The 18718-nt window shown below is 39.3% G+C and overlaps 1 protein-coding gene across 4 annotated transcripts in view; it reads left to right on the forward strand.

Annotated features, from left to right (window-relative positions):
* Positions 1–18718, forward strand: part of ASAP1 (ArfGAP with SH3 domain, ankyrin repeat and PH domain 1) — a 149136-nt gene extending 130418 nt beyond the window's left edge. For 3 of the 4 annotated variants that reach the window (XM_062627013.1, XM_062627010.1, XM_062627012.1), the window contains 6 exons: positions 2237–2398; positions 5227–5293; positions 7374–7432; positions 9602–10104; positions 13895–14017; positions 15858–18718. In XM_062627013.1, the coding sequence (XP_062482997.1) occupies positions 2237–2398; positions 5227–5293; positions 7374–7432; positions 9602–10104; positions 13895–14017; positions 15858–15932 (989 nt within the window). In that variant the 3' untranslated portion in view covers positions 15933–18718. The remainder of the gene's footprint in view (positions 1–2236; positions 2399–5226; positions 5294–7373; positions 7433–9601; positions 10105–13894; positions 14018–15857) is intronic. The other variant, XM_062627011.1, reaches the window with a different exon arrangement.

Genomic DNA, 18718 nt, shown 5'->3' on the forward strand with positions numbered 1-18718 from the left:
AGACCGTTTTGGCATTGAGGGGTCGGGCTGCAGTGCAGTACTAACAGCAGCACAGCAGGTGGTGGTAGGAGCGAGCCTCCGAGGTGTTGGACATCCCCCACTTGCAGTTTGTCAGTGTGCAGTGCCTTTCTGAGATGTGAAATGCAGACATTCTGTGTATGGTTTTGACATGCTTTAAAAGTAATGTTACTGTTAACACTGGATGGTGAATTCTCCTTTCCCCCTCAGCACTCCTACGTTATACTCTGAGTTACTACTGTTTACAGAACAACCTTTGATTCATATTTATTTAAGCCAACTGAAGAATTTATGACTAGTCTGGGGGATCATCAGTCAAAGCATAGCCTGAGAAAAGTTTTCTTCTTTTTGCTGCAGAAATATTTCAATTCTTGGTTTACATTAGCTTCCTTTCTTAAAGCTCAAGGAAGACATTCAAATGAGAAAGGATGCAAACTGGGGAACAAGCATTAATGTGCACTAACATTTGGCTTTTTGTCAGTTAATGGTCTTGTGAACTTGGGAGTAAATTGAGAGGAAGAATCCCATAATACATAATTTGATTTATGAGGGTAAGCAACTAATGGAAAGCCAGCTCCAACATACCTGAGCAGCAAAAGGCATTCCAGGCTGGAATCTGGAGGAGAGCAGAATGAATCATTAACTCAATATGGGCAGTTTTACCAGTCTTGTCTTTGGGATTTAGGAGAAGGAGGGAGGTCACCTGCTGAAAATGCCTGGCAAATACACACTTACTTGTAGGGTAATTGAAGTTACCTTTTTCAATGTTTAGTGTTTCACCTAGGGAATTTTAACAAAGACTGTTCTTCACTGACTCTGGTACTTTTATGATGTGTGGTAATTTAGGAAGGAATGCAGACTTTGGTGACTTTTAGTCTATCTGTAGAGAGTGGTAGTATATATTTGTGAAGAGGCAGCTGTAGTCCTGTGTGCAGGTCAGGCTGTATCCTAATCACCACAATGAAGATTTTTGTCTCAAACACCTTTCAAATAGGTTTTTAAAAAAGGGGTGAATTTGTTCTATAGTGCTACAAAATGTGACTTGACTTGAAATTTCAGGTATAATTACACTTTGCTTTTAAATCGATTTTCTGCATGTATCGAGAGCCTGTGATAACAAAGCTCTTACCTGCAAATGTAATTGCAAGATCATGACTGCAGGGCAGCATTATTTGTTGGTTAGATTAAAACCAACTGAACAAAAACCCCCTAGAGCTGTTCTAACCTAATGCAGACTAATTGGGATAAGTGTTTACAGGTAACTTCTTACGGAAATGGCCACTGACTGGAGCAGTTGTCCCCTCACTGCATGTTTGCTCCCTGCACTGCCTGCTTCCTTGAGCTGCTCACTAAGGACAATTTTGAAGGGGAAGGGTGAAGTTGATCAGGGAAAACTTGGCTTCCCTCTAGGTTATTTTGTCTTTTAACCTGTGTGTGTTCCCACATCCTGTAAAACACGCATTTTGTTGAATATTTGTGCCAACATTGATGCAGGGGGAAATAAAGTGTTTAAGGGGAGGGGTGACTGCATAAGCTCTATAAGCAATGCTACCATTAAATACCCAGTTTCAGCCTCGGAAAGGGCTTTGCTGATGTTGATTTTATGCACACTGCATACAACAGTTTGCACTGCAAGAATGTATAGTCTCATTTATGTAAGCCACATAAAAAAAGGGAAATAAGCATAGAAAAAATTAAGCTTACAATACAATTTTCAAAATGCAAGGCAAATTCATAGGTAGTTTTCTGTTCCCTGCATCCCCCTCAGTTTATTAACAGAATTCTTACGGGATGTTGTTACGGGATGTGGAAAACATGTCCCCACATACTAGAACATCTAGAAAGGTATTTCTTTTTGTTCCAAATTAATACTAGCTTTAATCCCACATGCTTAATATTTACTTAATTTTAAGATTTCATGCCTTTTTTTCTTTTATGCCTAAAATTAGGAATCATGAACCGATTAATCCTGTATTTTTAAACATAAGTACACGTGTCGGTCTGTTGTCAAGTTGCTTATATTCCCAGAGCTGAGATGGTTAAAAACGTGGTGAACGTGTCGTTTAATCTAAACAGTGTTCTGGCATGGCTTGTCTTTTCATTTGAGTCCTTTGCTGCACTTTGCTGTGGGTCTGACTGTGATTTTTTTTTTTTTTTTCAGTGCTGCTTTGACGTTTATGCACATGTATTTGTAAGAAGGTTGTTTGTTATTTTGCAGGCCCACCTTCAACCCTCCCTCTAAGCACTCAAACCTCTAGTGGCAGCTCCACTCTTTCCAAGAAGAGACCACCTCCCCCACCCCCAGGACACAAAAGAACCCTCTCTGACCCACCAAGCCCACTACCTCATGGACCCCAGAATAAGGGCCCAATTCCTTGGGGTGAGTTTTGAAACGCAAAACAAAAGGGCAGGGGAAAACCTTTTATGATGGATGATATATGATCTTTGGTTTCTTTTCACCTGGTGCTTGCTTTCCAATGATTGCAGCTTGATGCAGTGTCAGCTCAGATAAATCAGCAGTTCTATCTCCTGTCACTCTAGCTTCCAGGCTTCTGTAGCCGAGTCTCACTTGAGAAACCTGAAAACACGCCATGCTCCCCCTGGGGCACAGTTCGGTCTCTGCTGCCTCCTTCTCTCTACCCCAGCTGCCCAGGCTGCCCTCACCCTAGCCCCTGCATCTGCTGCATCTCCTCTGCCTCTGCTTCCTTACCCCTGCTGCTATTCCGACCAGCTCCCTCATGTAGGTGGCTCATGAGCTGGGACAGATAAACCCCAGTGAATCTGTGTGGTTCTGATTCCCAAAAGAGCTGGTTTCCTTGGGCTCTGTGCCAGATCTCTCTGACAAAGTGTTGGCACCTAGCTGATGATGTGTTGTCTTAATATGTTTTGGGGGTTTGTGATGTTGTCTGTGCATACACAAAGACTGATAGGGTCGCATCCTTCTACCTGCAGAAGTTATACAGAAACAGCACAGGGTTTTTTTTCTTTCTTTTTAAGAGGGTACTTTTCTGACAAGCTTTTTACAAACTATTTACCAGACTACTTGAATGACTCCTCTTTTCAATAAACATTGCTCTATGCAGTCAGCTTCTCCCTGTAAATCCCAGTACCTATAAATCTCAGGACCAGGAAATTTACTAGTGTTGGTGGCAGGTTTTCCATGTATCTGTAAACTTTTGAGCTGGGATCCAATGCTTACAATGGGGGGTCCATACATTTCTTGTGTTTTAAGATTGTCCTCTCTCTGTTCTAATGCAGATTACTAGCCTAAAAAAATTGTAAGCGTAAAACCAGCAATGAGTTAAATGTGGTAAATCATAGAGTACTCGTGTAGAATATGTGATTTCATCTAGGATTTGATAAGAAGTGAAATACAGAGTCCAGTGAAAAGCACAGTCTTTTTCTGTTTCTCAAAGGAATACAAATAATGACAGTCTTTTGCAGTTCTCTACTTTTCAGATGTCTGGGCTATGGAAAAAATGTTTCCTATGTTCTGGTCTAACAGCCCTCTGCTGTTCCAGAGGTAGTAAAGGCATGTTGAAGAGCCTCAAAAATCTATGAAAAGTCCAAAACAACATCTAAAATACCAGATACTGGAATACGCTCTGATGTCAGACTATCGGAATGAGAAGTGTGGTAGGAACAGATGCTAAGCTAGTGCCAACTATTCTTTAAAAACATTAGATGACAGATAAAGGAGAAGAAAAATCCTGCAGAGGTGCAGGTGTGGAGTCAAAGAACCTCATAGCAGTAGAATACCTTTTCAAGGCAGGGCTGGAGAAGAACATTGCTTATTCTGTCTCTTTTCTGCTCTGCAGCGCACTCTAAGCTTCAGTGACGGAAGAGGGGCCTCTTCTCCCCTCTTAGCAGAGATCTGTGCAAAAACTTGTTTCAAAGTCTGTTTGGATTTTAAGCAAGGATTAAGTTTTGTGTTTATAAAAGAGGGAGTTTCTTGTATCTGCCTTTGTGGTTTGGTTTAAAAGCATTGTCAAACGTTCGCTGCTTTCCCTTTCAGAAGCTTTTTTTTCCATGTTGTATTTCTTGTCATGTTGAATTTCAGCATTTGTTTCCTAATCTGTGCACTGATTGAGGCTTCAAGCAGAGCAATCCTTAGCTTATGTCTAAGAAAATGAAGTTACTATTCAAAGAGATTCTAAAAATGTCATTTAGATTATTTTGGTTTCCCATAGCAACCACAGGATATTTTCCCTTGTTTGATCCATAGGATCTACATGCGAAGGATTTGCTGTTTGTTTTACCTTTATTTTTCTTTTCCCCCATTTGAAATGCACACATATTTTTAGCAAGGCTCAGCATGAGCTTTTTCTGCATTTCCATTTAAACTTCAGTGCGCTAAGAATGGCATCTAAGTAAATGTGTCGTTCTTTTGCATGGGAAGTATTTTCTGTTCTTGGATCATTAAATGTCAATTTACATCTATTTCAGTGACAAAATTTACTGATGGTTGTTGAAGTTGGTTCTGAGATTGTTTAGACATGCTATAATAGAAGAGAGGGGGGGAATGATAAAGGCACTAAAAGTAGTTAGTATAATTGTACCTTGGGAATGGTGGTGGTTAATGTAAAAGAAGCCTTCTGAAGGAGTTCAGGAGCACTTGGGTTTGGATTTTGCTGCCTTGACAGAATTGAGTATACCCAGGATCTTTCTTTTACCAACGGTTAACATTCAGGTTATGGTTACATACTGACTTAGTTATTATATCAGCAAAAGCTATTCTTTACATAGGATAAAATACCAGGCCTTAGAAATAATGTTTTGTTAATAAAATCAAGTTCAAGGTGGTTTTAAAAAGATGTGCCTCATAATGCAAACATCTGTGATAAATTTATTTGGTCCTGGCCTGCAGTATCTCCTTCTGTTCAGAGAAAATTGAAACACTATATTCACAACAAATGCCCTAGAGCACTAACTCAGCAATGTCATTCAGTCTTTCCCTGCCAGCAGATGTGAGCTACCAGTAAATTGTTTTAAGCTGTGTTATATGTAAGGTCAAGTTGGATTATTACTGTCCCTGCTGTTTTTTCAGTTACAAAGCTATTAGTAAACAATGATGTTTAACATCTCTAGACATGTTGTATAGAGGATACTTGGACGAATGTGTACTTCGCCTGAAGTTGCACCCTCCGGTGATTATATTTCAGTTATCATAATGATAATTTTCTTTAAATTGTGCTTCTTTCACCTCAGGTAATGATTTGGGCCCACCTTCAACTAAGGCTGCAAACAAGTTTGAGGGGATGTCTCAGCAGTCAAGGTAAAATCTGTGTATATGAAGACAAAGATGAAAATTTATCTAAGGATAACTCATTTATAAAGTAGAAAAGAAATTGCCTTTCATATGAAGTAAAATCCTAGCTATGTTTCTTCATTAGTTTTCTGCATGCCTGACTACCATGCAAATACTTTGGCTTCATCGAGCCTCCTACGCTTGGTTCATAGCTGTCCAGACACAATTCATCCTTTGAGAGGGATGGGCAGAACAACTTGCACCAGAATCTATCTACTGCTCCTACACAAGCACTCTCTGAGCTGGGGAATGCTGCCTCAGACTGCAGTCCGGCAGGACAAAAGTTTTCTTTTCATGTGTCCTGTATTTGATTTTTATGTGCTTCAGTGTGAGGTCTCACTCCTTCAGCTGCAGGAGTGTCACTCTGGGTACAGGCTGGCATCAGAGACAGCTCTGTAAGAGAGAGAATTCATCTCACTTGTCCAGCTTAACTGTTTGCCAGTCTGTGCTGACACACACTGTGTAAGCTGTAATACCACAAACTGCTTTTAGCTCATAGTTCATCAGGTCAGTGCATTACAAGTGTCTTCTTCAATAGCTGCAGGAGTAAGGATAACCATACATCCCTGTCACTTGGTATTTGCTACTCCTTTATCAGTATTGTGATTCCAAAATCCTGAGGTTCAAAAAGCATGGTAATTCTAATAAACATGTGCCTTGGGCAATACAACAGAGACTGTGCATGACCACAGTGTGCGCGATCAGGCCGTGACTGGAGGTGGATGTGTAATGTCAAACAAATCACAGAACAAGATGTATAGGTAGCCTTTCTGGACACTCCTCAGTCTGTGATCTGCCCTGTCAGGACAGGCAGGGGACGTGGTGGTGGTGGCACAACTGACTTGCCATGTTGGCTGAATCCATCAGGTGGCACTGGGTATTCAGAGAGAAAGTGGTGACGTTCCTACAGCGCAAAGAGCTGGTGCCATACTTGGTGCTTGTAAGACAAGGGTAGAAGTGTGGTTCTCGTGTTTGATGGCATTAGATAAAGGCTGAGGTAATTATTTGGTGAATCAAGACTGAGCTTGGCTGTTCTTTCAGTTTTGTATCATGATATATTTTGACTATTTAAGAAAAGCTAGGAAATCAAAATTAGTCATACTCGTTTTGAGATGTTAGCTGTGGAGACAACACCAGAATCAAGGCTGTTTGATGCAGAAGACACTCCGCTCTCTTGAACTTATTCTGGCAACTTCCTCACCCATTTTTCTTTTCCCTCATGTTTTGAGTAACTATTTTGAGGTGATACTGGTTTTCATTTGATTATCGATTGCTTGATTTTTATGCCTTAAATCAATTGGCTTTTGTTTTTTCTTCCACTCTCCTTTTCTATAAAAGTGAACTGAATGTGGTTTTAGTAGAAGAAACTTGGTGGGTTCTGTTGGAACTTGTAACATGTTTTGCCCTCATGTGCCAGGTTTGTGAATCTGAGCCAGCCTGGTGTTAATTCTGACAAAACATTGCCTACAACAGAAAGCTTAGATGGAAAGTTTTGGCAGTGTGCAACTATCTCAGATTTTTGTGCTGTAACAAATTACTCACAACTCCTGCTTGTATTGTTGTTTACTCCTATAAATAGCCAACACAGCTGTAACACGGGCTGGCAAGTAAACCCTGTTGTTTTTCCACAATTATCAGTATTCCCTCAGAGTAGCCGAGGCTTTGTTTCCTGATGCGGCTGCAGTTTATGGGTAATACAGTCTCATACTCATGCAGTAGGCTACAAGGCATAGGCTTAGTCCTGGGAAACTTCAAACCACTGACATAAAGCACAAATTGTTTTGAATGCTTCGGTATGGTTATTTTAAAGAGCCAAGTTTTCCTTAAAGTTCTGGATCTGCCCTCTCAGCTGGTCTTTCAGCTTCACCTGCTTTTAAAGTACAGTTTTGCACATACCAGAGTTTGTAGAATAAATCTGCCCTTTAGCATTAAAGCCGTGTGGGGTTTGTATGTCTTTATCTGTGTAAAAGCAGTTAATTCTTAACAGTGTTTTGAGTATACTTTATAACAGCATGAAAGCACTAACAAGTCACATCCGTTGATTTAGCACTGGGACTGCAAAGACTGCACTTGGCCCTAGAGTTCTTCCCAAACTACCTCAAAAAGGTAAGAGGTCTCTTTGTGGGTGTTCTCATAATGGCATCTTTTAAATACGTGTGAAAGTAGATGCTTGGTTTAAATATATGGGACTTTTCAGCAAAAGTTGTATTTCTAAAATGCACAAACCACAAAAGCTTAGCAAAAGCCATAGAGGATTCACCAATATCGGGAAGGTTTTTATTAAACTAAAAGAACAGTTAGACCTGTGGAAAATACAATTAAAAAATATCATAAACTAACTGAAGCTGGAAGAGACCTCAGGGCTGGTCCAATCCAGCACTCGGAGCAGGACCAACTTTCTGACATGAGAGCAGGTTGCCATGGCTGTGTCCAGTCACATTTTGAGGCTCTCCATGCATAACTTCCCGGGGCTTCTGTTTTTTCTATCTTTGGCTGCTTTCATTGGTCAGGTTTTTTTTCTCCTTCCTAATATCCATAAGTGAAATTTCTTGATACCTTGAAGCAAGTTATGTCCATTGCCATGTTTTGGTGGTCAGGGTTGTTCTCCTTACAACAACTTTGAAAAGAATCAGGTGTTGTTACATGCTCACTGAGTGACAGACTTGCTGAGCCCCTCATCCCAATGAACACCTTATGGCCCTTCCTTCTTAGAAATGTTTTTTCTAGTCTCTCTTTAAACTCACAGAGCAGGTTTTATTTAGTTGAGTTCTTGCAGTAATTGATTGTAAAGTTGAACGTATACCTACCTTGTAGCTCTGATAGAGTCCATCAAAAAGATGTTCTGTCTGTGCGAGTGGATCATCACCACAAAGCCTGAAGATCAGGAAGTGATGCCTGCCCAAACTTCAGAAGTGGGGTGCCCGAGAGTGCAAATCATTTTAACAGAAAATGCAAATATGGGATTTCAACTTTATTAAATTAGTTACTATGACCTGGTATCATCTTTTGAAAGAGACACCAATGATGCGATAGGGCACCACTGCAAAGACAGCACTTCCTTGATTTCAAATTATACAGCTGAAAACTTAAGATGGGCTCAATCAAAGCACTTTAAGGGCTACTGACATTTTTTTCATCTCATTTACTTAAGCCTCAAACCAATGTGGATGATCAGTGTTTTACATTTGCTAGTAGATAAGTCTTAAGAGACAAAGCCATATGCAGGTATCAGCACAGGCATTTTCTAAAATGAGGTATCTGATAGTAGCTATACAATTTCTTTCATGGAAATTATGCAAAGTTGGGGGGGGGGGGGGTGTGAGCTGTAAATATAAATACAGCATGGAAGTGTTATTGCAGTAGGTGATATCCAAAGGGAGTTTTGCTGCTTCCAGGACACCTTTTTGGCTGGTAGAATAATGACACTAAAGCAGTGCTGAACACAATAAGAAATTATTCCTTCTAGTCAAAATGTGTTGCTTTCATCATGGGCTGTAACTATTTTCTCTCCTGTTCCCTTTCATCTGTTTTAATGCAGAGTTGTTTGGTTTTGGTGGGGGTTGTTGTGTTCTTATGGGCTTGTTTTTAATGTGGATTTCAGTCAAGTTTTCTTAAGGAACTAGCAGTAGAATCAGCACATGACACTGGAAAAAAAAACGATTTGGAAAAGCTATTTTCAATTCCTTTCCATAAAATCTGCAAAATACACATTTGAAAATGTCTCCTCTTCACTAAATTGTAAATATTTACAATAATTAAATACTATTTTTAATTTTAATGTCTGTAATACGTATTCTGTACACTGTATAGACCCATTCGTGCTCATTCACTCTCTTCTTTAAGATTTTATAGGTACTAATCCTCCGAGTCAGGGGGTTTTGTATGCAGTTCAACTGTATATATGAATAATTGTCATTAAAAGAGAATTTTCATTGCAGTCATGACAGTAGCTTATATTTAATACTTTCTGATTTAGGTCCATTACAAGATCACTTTATTGCTTCTTAAGTATTTAATCTATAAATTGACATCTAGTAGCTGTTGGATTAAGCACTCATGGCCTCCAGGAGGAGCAATAAAATGAGACCTCAGTGAAAGAGGGTTACATCAAGGTGTGTTCCCTTGCATTTGCCATGAACTAGGGGAACCTATGGGCAGTTAACAGTGCTCAGTGAACATGTGGTCATTTACGCAATTACGGTTTTGATATGTGCTTAAGTTCTTTAATATTAAAATGAGATGGTGAAAACCCATTGTTATGCTCTTCTGTTTTAGTGGCACTAAGAAAAATAGAAACCAGTCATCACCTTTCAATAGATAAATCCCATCAGCACACGGAAATGTTTCAGAAGCCCTCGCTGTCCATCGATATACCACAGAAACCACAGCCTGGAGACTTGCCCCCAAAGCCTCTGCCCCTGGAATTAACTCAGAAACCTCAAGTGGTAGATTTACCCCCAAAGCCTGGAGAACTGCCCCCAAAGCCTCAGCTCGGAGACTTGCCACCAAAACCACAACTTGGAGACTTACCTCCAAAGCCGCAAATGAAGGACCTTCCTCCAAAACCTCAGCTGGGAGAGCTGTTGGCTAAAACCCAAGGTGGAGAAGCATCACCGAAGCCTCAGCCCTCAGAGGCAAATCAGAAATCTCACTCCTTAGATCTTTCTCCAAATGTACAATCTAGAGACACCGTCCAAAGGCAAGCATCTGAAGAGTCTAATGACATAACACACGCCCTGCCAGAAACCCCTGTGCCACTGCCCAGGAAAATTAACATGGTAGGTGTTATTCCAGCTCATTTAAAGTAACCATGGGAGGTTTTGAAGTTACTGCAGGACTATCTGTGCAAAAAAAAAATCCCCATCTTTGAGCTATGCACACAAAGCAACAGAACGTTATGGGGTAGGATGGGGAATAAGGAGTTCTCTTTGTGCTCCCAAGAAGCTTCAGCAAATGCTGGGGGTTTACAAGGCCTCTTGAATACTGAAACAAGTACTAGTAGCATAAAACGATAGCTTTGGGAGCATGACAGTTTGTTTAGATGCATTAGGGAGCTCGGGCATTTTTGTCTGTGCTTGTTACAATTCTGAATCGATTGGTGTTTGTTTCTGTTGTCTTTGCTCACTGCTGTCTATGCCTTAGAGGTTTTTTGTCTACTTCCAATGCATGCTTAACATCCCTATTACAGCTTACAAATCCCAAATACATATACATTCTGGTAAAGTTAACTGTGACAAACTAGTAAATACATGTTCCTGTTGTATTTAATGTGATGCATTGAAGTAGTTAACAAAGGTTCAGCTATAATGGTGAAGTGTCAAAACTGACATTGCTGGATGGTTTGTAGTGCGAGAGCTGGAGTTATAACTCCATTCCAAGTCTCTTTGTTCAGCCCCCAGTTCATCTTCCTGTTCATCTTGCTAACCAGTGCCATTTCCATCCAACAGAGGATTCTTCATGCATATGTATATTGAAATAATTTTATGAAACTTCAGAGCAGCTCTCTTAAGGTTTTTCGTCATTAAGAATACATCAGAAAGGAGATGGTTATGCTTATCAAATTGGCTATGCAAAGCACTTAGGTAAAGGAAATAAGACTTCCACTCTTTCACTGAACGCAAAGGGTGAGTTTCTCCCTTGTGTTGGTCTGAGGACTCTTTCTCTGGAGTCATCACTGCTCAGCTTCTGTCATGGACTTGTCTGTAAGCCCCTGTCTGAATTGAGAATGAACAACAGGGTTGTTCCTTGGGCTTCCTGAGTATTCTGGAGGTTAAATAAAATAGTACAGGGATCTGATCAAAAGGTGTCTGCAACCATGCTTTGTTTACTGCATATTTTTAAATATAAGCAGGCAAATATTGCTGGACATTCTCAGCTATTTGTCACTTTATTAAAGAGTACAGAAAGCAAATAGTGATTAGTTGTTTCAGGGGTTTATTTAGATTCTCATCCTACCCGATACAGAAAAATTCTGAGTAAAGATGTGTTCTCCAAATTCAGCTGTTTTCACATGTGCAGGAAGTGAAATAGTTCCATTTTTTCTGCAGTGATAACATTATGGTGTATCCATGATGATTACTTACCAGTTTTTTACACATTGCATGCACACTTCTGTCTCTTGCTCAAGTAATAAGGTGCAAGAATTCCTCTTAAATGTATCTCACCTGGCTATATCCTCTGCACACAAACTGCTGAGTGTGCCATCAGTGCAGCAGTAAGACCGGGGCCGCTAGTCCTTGCTGGCACTTCACTCTTGGCTTTGGCTATTTAGCCACTGCATAGATGAGCACCAGTTTTGTATTGGAAGTTCTAAAAAATCAATTGTTCAGAATTATTAGGTAAAAACCACAAATGCTGCTAATACAGAAGGACTCGGAAGGATGTTTTTAAGGAAATGAAATGTACTCTGAGTGCTTCTAAATTTACACTGAGCACTTGAGTGTTCTTTTGTGTGTGTGTGTTTTCTGTAATGGAGACAAAATAGTTGGTTTTAAACAAAGTGTTGAATTAAAATAAGAGGATGGAGCAATTATTAATGACCACAGAGGGATAGAATCATTTAGGTTGGAAAAGACCTTCAAGATCATTGGGTCCAACTGTTAACTGGGAACTGCCTTTGCCATCACTGCTGTTTCAGACTAACCCAAGGAAAGCAGTTGATCAGTATTCAGTCTTAAGCATAAAATCTCTTCTTAATAAGTACTGATACTGAATAAAGGACTGGGGGGGGGGGACAGGCATTTGTTTTATAGTTGCAAATTACATGTCCTGGAATTCCTTGTATTTCTTTACAGACCAGTGCCCCAGACTATGTTCTGGAAAACGTACTCTCTTCAGATCCATCCCTTTTTTAAACCTTCCCAAGATTAAATACGTCGTGGGCTTGAATGCTGCTTTTTACCACTCTAAGTGAGAAGAATAGAATGTGTCATCTGTGGTGCTAATCTGAAGGAACCAGGAGCAATTGCTGACATTTTTCATGTGTTCTTACAAGCTGAGCTGCAAGCAGTCCTCTAAGTTTACAGGAATTTAACTTTCTTAAGTCTTTTCATTGAGAGACAATTTTGATCTGGCAGAAGTAGTTGCTTCCCTTCATCACAGGAGGGCTGACTGGAAGCGCTCTTACTTTGCAAAGGTTCTGTGGAGCTGAAAGCTGGGCCTGGCCCCAAATACCCATTCAGATTGAATCCCGGTCCCTGGGGATAGTTGAGATTTTTGTTCAAATTACATTAATTTGTTTAAAAAAGAGAAACTCTTCTTTGAAGTAACTTCCTGCTGCAGCAAAGCTTTGCAGTAAAAATCCCCTTTGATCTCATCTGAACTTCACTTTCTGTTCATTTGCCTTGAGTATGGGTTTTCTTAGTGTTACGTTGTTAACTGCTCTGTCCCTTAGAGCCCTCTCCAATTGTTATGTTCCTGTACCTTGAGTATGAATGCTCTTTGCCGTGTCCTTGTTAATCTGCAGGGAATGGGTCTTGCCAAAGCGCAGAGGTATTTGAGTGGGTAGGCAACAGCGCAGAGAAGGCTCGCTAGGAAATTTCCTCCGTGAAGTTAATTTTGGCTCAAATTCCTCTAAACCTGCTGACTTTTTCCTTTGTAGCCCTTCTGCTTCTCATCACCTTGTGCTCTTCTTGGTCTTTTTTTTTTTTTGCACTCTTGTTATCTAACTACTTCTGTTCAAAGAAGGCACTGTAGGCTTTGAAGAAGTGTGGGTATGAAGATACAGGAATATGAAGTAGCAGAAGTGTTTTGCTGTGAAGTTTCCTTTCTGTATTTGGAAATAATTTAAAGCATTTTCCCTGCTGTGAGCAGCATATGTTCGGGGAGGAGTCCATGGCTCAGGGTTTTTCATATGAATTAGCAGGCTGCAGCAAAATCTGACCTAGAAAACACTTGGATTCAGAATGGTAGAGCTGTAAGAATATCTATTGTGACTTTTCATCACTAACTAGTACTGCCATCTTGAAACTAAGATTCTTTTCATAAGAAATGGCTAGCATTGTGGATGAGAAATCACACAATGATTTCCAGTCCTATAAGCACATCTGAAATCAAAGGATACTGTATTACTGCACTAGATCCAAAACTGTAAGGAGTACTGGTATTTCAGTGCAGCATTTTGCTCAGCCCTCACCTCTCTTGTAACCTTTAGATGAAGCTGGATTTAATCTTCTGCTCATGGTGGATTTTTTTAAATGAAGTGTGTATTACAGGAGAAAAAGGGTTTTGTGGACTGGAACAATGTGAAGATGTCATTTAAACTTCCTTTACTGGAGGAAGCACAAGTTATTTAAGCCATGAACTACATGTTAAAGTCTCTTTGGGAGTTCTGAATCTTAAGAAGAAGAAAACCTGGGCAGATAATTTCAGTAGTAGTATTATTTTGTTTTAGTATCTATCCTTGTTGAAGCAGAGTTTTTTGATTGTATGTCCCTGATTGCAGGAAAAGCAATTTTGTCATCTTCACCTTCTTGTAAAATAAACCATAACTACAAGGCAAAATTCCTACCATATATATGCTGTCACTGTTCCTCATGTCCTTCATCTAAAACTTCATTCTATTTTTAGGGGAAAAACAAAGTTAGGCGAGTGAAGACCATTTATGACTGTCAGGCAGATAATGATGATGAGCTCACATTTGTTGAAGGAGAAGTAATTATTGTAACTGGTGAAGAGGACCAAGAGTGGTGGGTATGTATCTTTTCCTTTCATAGTCCCACGTAACTTCTTTATGACCTCTAAAGGAATGTTGTTTGTTTTTTTTCCCCCAAATTTGGAGGCTTTGTCATTATTTTGGCTAGTGGGTGGTGGGGTTTTATTTGGTTTTGGCAGTGTTTTGCCTGAGCTAACATCCAGCACTCAAACCTTTATTAGGGGAAAAACCTCTTTCTCTGGTAGGGCCTGTCTCTTCCTGGGAGTCTGTTAGAACCATCCTGAATGAGTTTGGCTTTTTGTCTGGCTCATAACAACATGTAATTTATGTATGTCACTCTTTGCAGTGCACACTAGCCTGCCATTAAATGAGGAAGTGGTGATTTTTACTCCGTTTAGCATGTTTACACCCCTCATGAAAAATGAGATACATAATTATATGTATAATTATATAATGAGATACATAATTATCTTCAGTTCACCGGAAATGTTAAGTTGTACCTACAGGGGTTGATGGAAGTCTGAAAAACCATTAGTAATTGGTGCTGTAAGCTCTTGGTTTTCCTCCTTAAATGAAAGGTAGTTAACATTCCCTTCTTCCCTCCTGTGCCACTGGTTTGTGTCCTACTCTGTCTTTGGTTCTTAAGTGCTAACACCAGGGGTTTTTCAACCCCAGTTGAAGGCTCCAGCCCTCCCTTGACACTCTGCTTCTTGCCTCCAAAGCCCTGCTACATCTTATTTCCCTACCTAACAATTACTATTGGGGAAAATGAGACAGTTTTCATCTTGATTAAAAGAAATGCTGCCTATGATCTCCTAATCCAAGAGTGCAGCACAACCTTTCCTGGTTTAATTCTAGCTATGTGGTTTTGCCTCACTCATGATTTAAGCATGGAAGATTTTCAGATGAAAAGGTGGCATCAAAAAGGAGCAATGTCCAGTGGAAACCTGCTGTATTAACTGTATCATCCAGTCCCTGATTATAGCTGCATTCATTGCTGAAACTGTTTTGTGAAGTGGCTTTTTAAGACCCGAGAAGTTCCATGAGGTGCTGCAATCTGAATGTTTCTGAGAAGGGAAACGAGGGCTGTTGACTCATATGCTTCAAAAATTTGGCTTTACAAGAGGAAATGGCCGGCCCTGCATGTTTCCCCTTCCCATTTTGTTAGCGTGGGGAAGAGGAAGGAGGTACACTATTATTCTGAAAGCAGTGAGCAGCACTGCAGCAGAAGAGGCTTCTGTGCTCAGTCAAGACTGCTGCTCCAGTGCTGTATCAGTTTGACAGTTATTTATAACTCTCCATTTTAAACATGTGAAGTTCCATTATTACTAATTTTTTCTAGAAGTTGGCTGGCTATTGAAGTTCTACATGAAGGGTATTTATCAGGCCACAGCGTGATAAATACTAATATGCACATAAATCATTAGGAGCAACACTAACTCAATGAGAAAATAGCTGGTATTTTATCACTTTAAGTAAGCGAAGCATGCAGATTATCATAACTTCACAACTGTAGCAGACATTTCCCTTTAGTGAGATGTTTAGGCTTTATTCAGTTAACGAAGATGAATGGTTTCAGAGATGTAGATCTCGTTACTCAAAGTCTATCAGACAAAAGAAAGATCAGGCTTCCGTTTTGGTGAGATACTTGACATTCAGTGATGTGTGTAGGTTTCTAAAAAACCTGCAGGTTTGTTTTCTTTAGATTTAGTCGGCTCAGTGTCTGATAGATGTAAATATTAACTGTGGTCTGCTATAAAGTGTCCAAGGAGTTCCAAAGGCTCTGTAGGATCCGTGTGGTTCTGCTGCTTTTGACTGAGGTAAATGAAGTCTATGAAGTCTGTATGTATCTATGTACATTTTTCTCCTGTGTTGCAGATTGGCCACATCGAAGGACAGCCAGAGAGGAAAGGGGTCTTCCCGGTGTCCTTTGTGCACATTCTGTCAGACTAGTAAAAACAAATAAACAAAACCCATCCTAAACTTGAGCATTGCACATTCTTCATGCAAGACGGGCTTTTTAGCAAAAGCGAACGCTGCTGCCTCCCTGTAATCCTGTGCACAATTGTATATATAGCTGCTGTTACAAATTAAGGATTCATTTAAGTTTTCACCTCATGAGGTTGAATTATATGTATTGTAAATATACTGTGTTATTCTGCCTTTGCCAGTATTATGGTAGCCTTGGAACCTGGCACGCCTTATTGGGTTTGTTGAAGCCATCCTCGGCATCTAGCACTTACATCTCTGTCTAGGAACTGCCAGCTTTCCAAACATAGGTGGTTTCTGTCAACCATGTAACTGTACAGAAATGACTGTTCCTAATAACTCGGTATTCTCAATATACAATTAGCAGAAAGTTAGAATGAGTGAATGGTTTTGGAGACTTTAAAAACCAGTCTGCAGTTTCTAAGTGTATGCAGTTTACAGCTATGAAACCCACTTTGGTATTTATTTAATATAGTGCTCAGTTCAGTGTAATTATGAAGACAAATATTCACTGACTTTACAGATAACAGTAATGTTTTACTGCGTGCACACAGCATTTCATGTTTCTATGACGTGGACCTATGCCAAACTGTGATTGCAGTTCCCCTGTGATATTACCTCACTATCAAAAGTTACCAATTTCTTTCATTCGAAACCTTCTTTTAATGAAAATGAGTCCTCTTGTTCTTTAGTAGATATATGTGAAATTTGCTGGGTTCTTTCACTGAATTCTTAGTAACCAAGGACTTCTAGACAATGTTAACTGTTGACATTATGCATGCATTTAGACGCTTACTTGAAACCTGCCTTTGTACAAAAGTAGTACTGTAGTCATATAGCTACATTTGAGGAAAAGAACATTTTAACTTAATTGCTATTCAGATCAATGTGAGCTTGCAACAGTATTTGTTTATAGCTGAATTGGCTCTTTGAAAAATGAGTTTGTGGGGTTTTATTTTCCTCTTGTCTTCAACCTTACTAAAAGTTAGTGACCTAAAATAAAACTTATGTGGTGATATAAGGATAAATTTAAATCATTTCTAAGTGCTCTAAAAAGTGGAAGTTAAGGTGACCTCTCATGCATTTGATCAGGCTGTTAATGACAGAACTCAGATCAGGCTGGTTTTAGTAGTGTTCACTGAACTGTAATAGTCTTAATTCAAAGCACCAAGTAACAGACCATTCCAAAGCTAATTTCTAAGAAAATCTGTGGAAGGCTGCTTTGGACCTGAGGTTTCTTGGAAGCTGGGATGAAGCTGCATTGCCAGAAAACACGTACATGTATTACTGGAAACTTTTTATTTCCTGTGCCACTTTCAACATCACTTTTTACCTTTTGAAGCATACCACAGTTGTGTTTTTCCCATGGTTTGTCTGTAGCAGGTTCCGTGACTTTCATACCTAGTTTTGTGTTACTTGCTTTAAACGTTACTTTGGCTTCAGTAACTGGTGCTGCTGTTTCAAAGCAGATTGTCTTGGCTGCATAGAAGGATTTTCATTTCATCAAAGCACACCTCAGACCCTCTGAGGGCTTCCATTTTTAAGTCACTTTTACAAGACTGTAGTCAGTGAATATTTAATTCTGTTCATGGTTAATATAGAAACAAGTATCAGTCCAAACCCCACATGGAAGGAAACGCAAAGCATTTATCAATGGTCTTATCATTTATAACAAAAGTTTATGACAAGTAATAATAATCACGCCATGAGTGAGGAGCCTGCTGGCATCTAATCTTCAGTATTACCAGCTCCAGTATTTCAGACTTTAGTCTATTTTTTATGGAAAGGAAGTCAGGTTTAGCATTTATTTAGCATTCCATTTTATCCATTACTCCAATGTTTTAAGTTGCATTAAAGAACAAAACCTATTCACTTTTGTGGTCAATTGTATTTTTAAGTGATCTTGAAATAAACTGATAAAAGCAAATCATATAACGAGAACCTAGGCATGTAAAATTATGTAGAGTCAAATGTCTATTCTTTTCTACGCTCTTTAAAATAGTATACATATGCATTTTATAAAATGAAATGAGTTCCATCGGGAACAATAGTTCTGTTTATTCTGGCTTCTTGTGGGTCATAAGAAATCTGAAAATGTATGATATTGATTGAGTTTAAGTACAGTATTATATTTGAACTCAATGAGCCACTGTCTGCAATTTTGTATATGACATAGTATTTGGAAAGTCTAAATCTTTATGGAAAATTAGCTGATAAAGGGTTGGGGGGAGGGCCAGGGGAAGGTGCCCCCAGAGGGGGAAGTTTGCTCTGCAGATGATGTCTTATTTACTGTTGAACAACAGTTGCTATTTATTTTTTTATTACATAGTACATCAACATGTACAGAAATCAGATCTGGTCATGCCACTAGTTAAAATCTTGACTTCTCATTGAATGTTAAGGTAAAACATCAGTACACATGTCTATTCACATGTATTTAATGTGACAGTTTTTGAGTACTGTATGTGTTAATTTCTACTTTTTTAATATTTAAAATTGCTTTTAAATAAATGTATTCAGTTGATCCCAGATATCTGCACAAGGCCCTTTTGTCAACTGGAATATCTTCTAGGGAGAAAGTCTGGATTCCAAACAGGTAGAACTAAAACACTTGAAATGTTTCCTCTCGACTATAAAGCACCCCTTATATAATGCAATTAAATGTGTATCTATCTCTTTAACAGCTGTTAAATATGGATGCAATTGCCTTTATCTGGAAAACTTTACTTACTAAAGTTAGCATCAAAACA

Source organism: Pezoporus occidentalis, unplaced genomic scaffold (genome assembly GCF_034315485.1).
Source record: "Pezoporus occidentalis ecotype Australia unplaced genomic scaffold, CSIRO_AGI_Poc_V1 ctg3, whole genome shotgun sequence".
NCBI classification, from domain to species: Eukaryota; Metazoa; Chordata; class Aves; order Psittaciformes; family Psittacidae; genus Pezoporus; species Pezoporus occidentalis.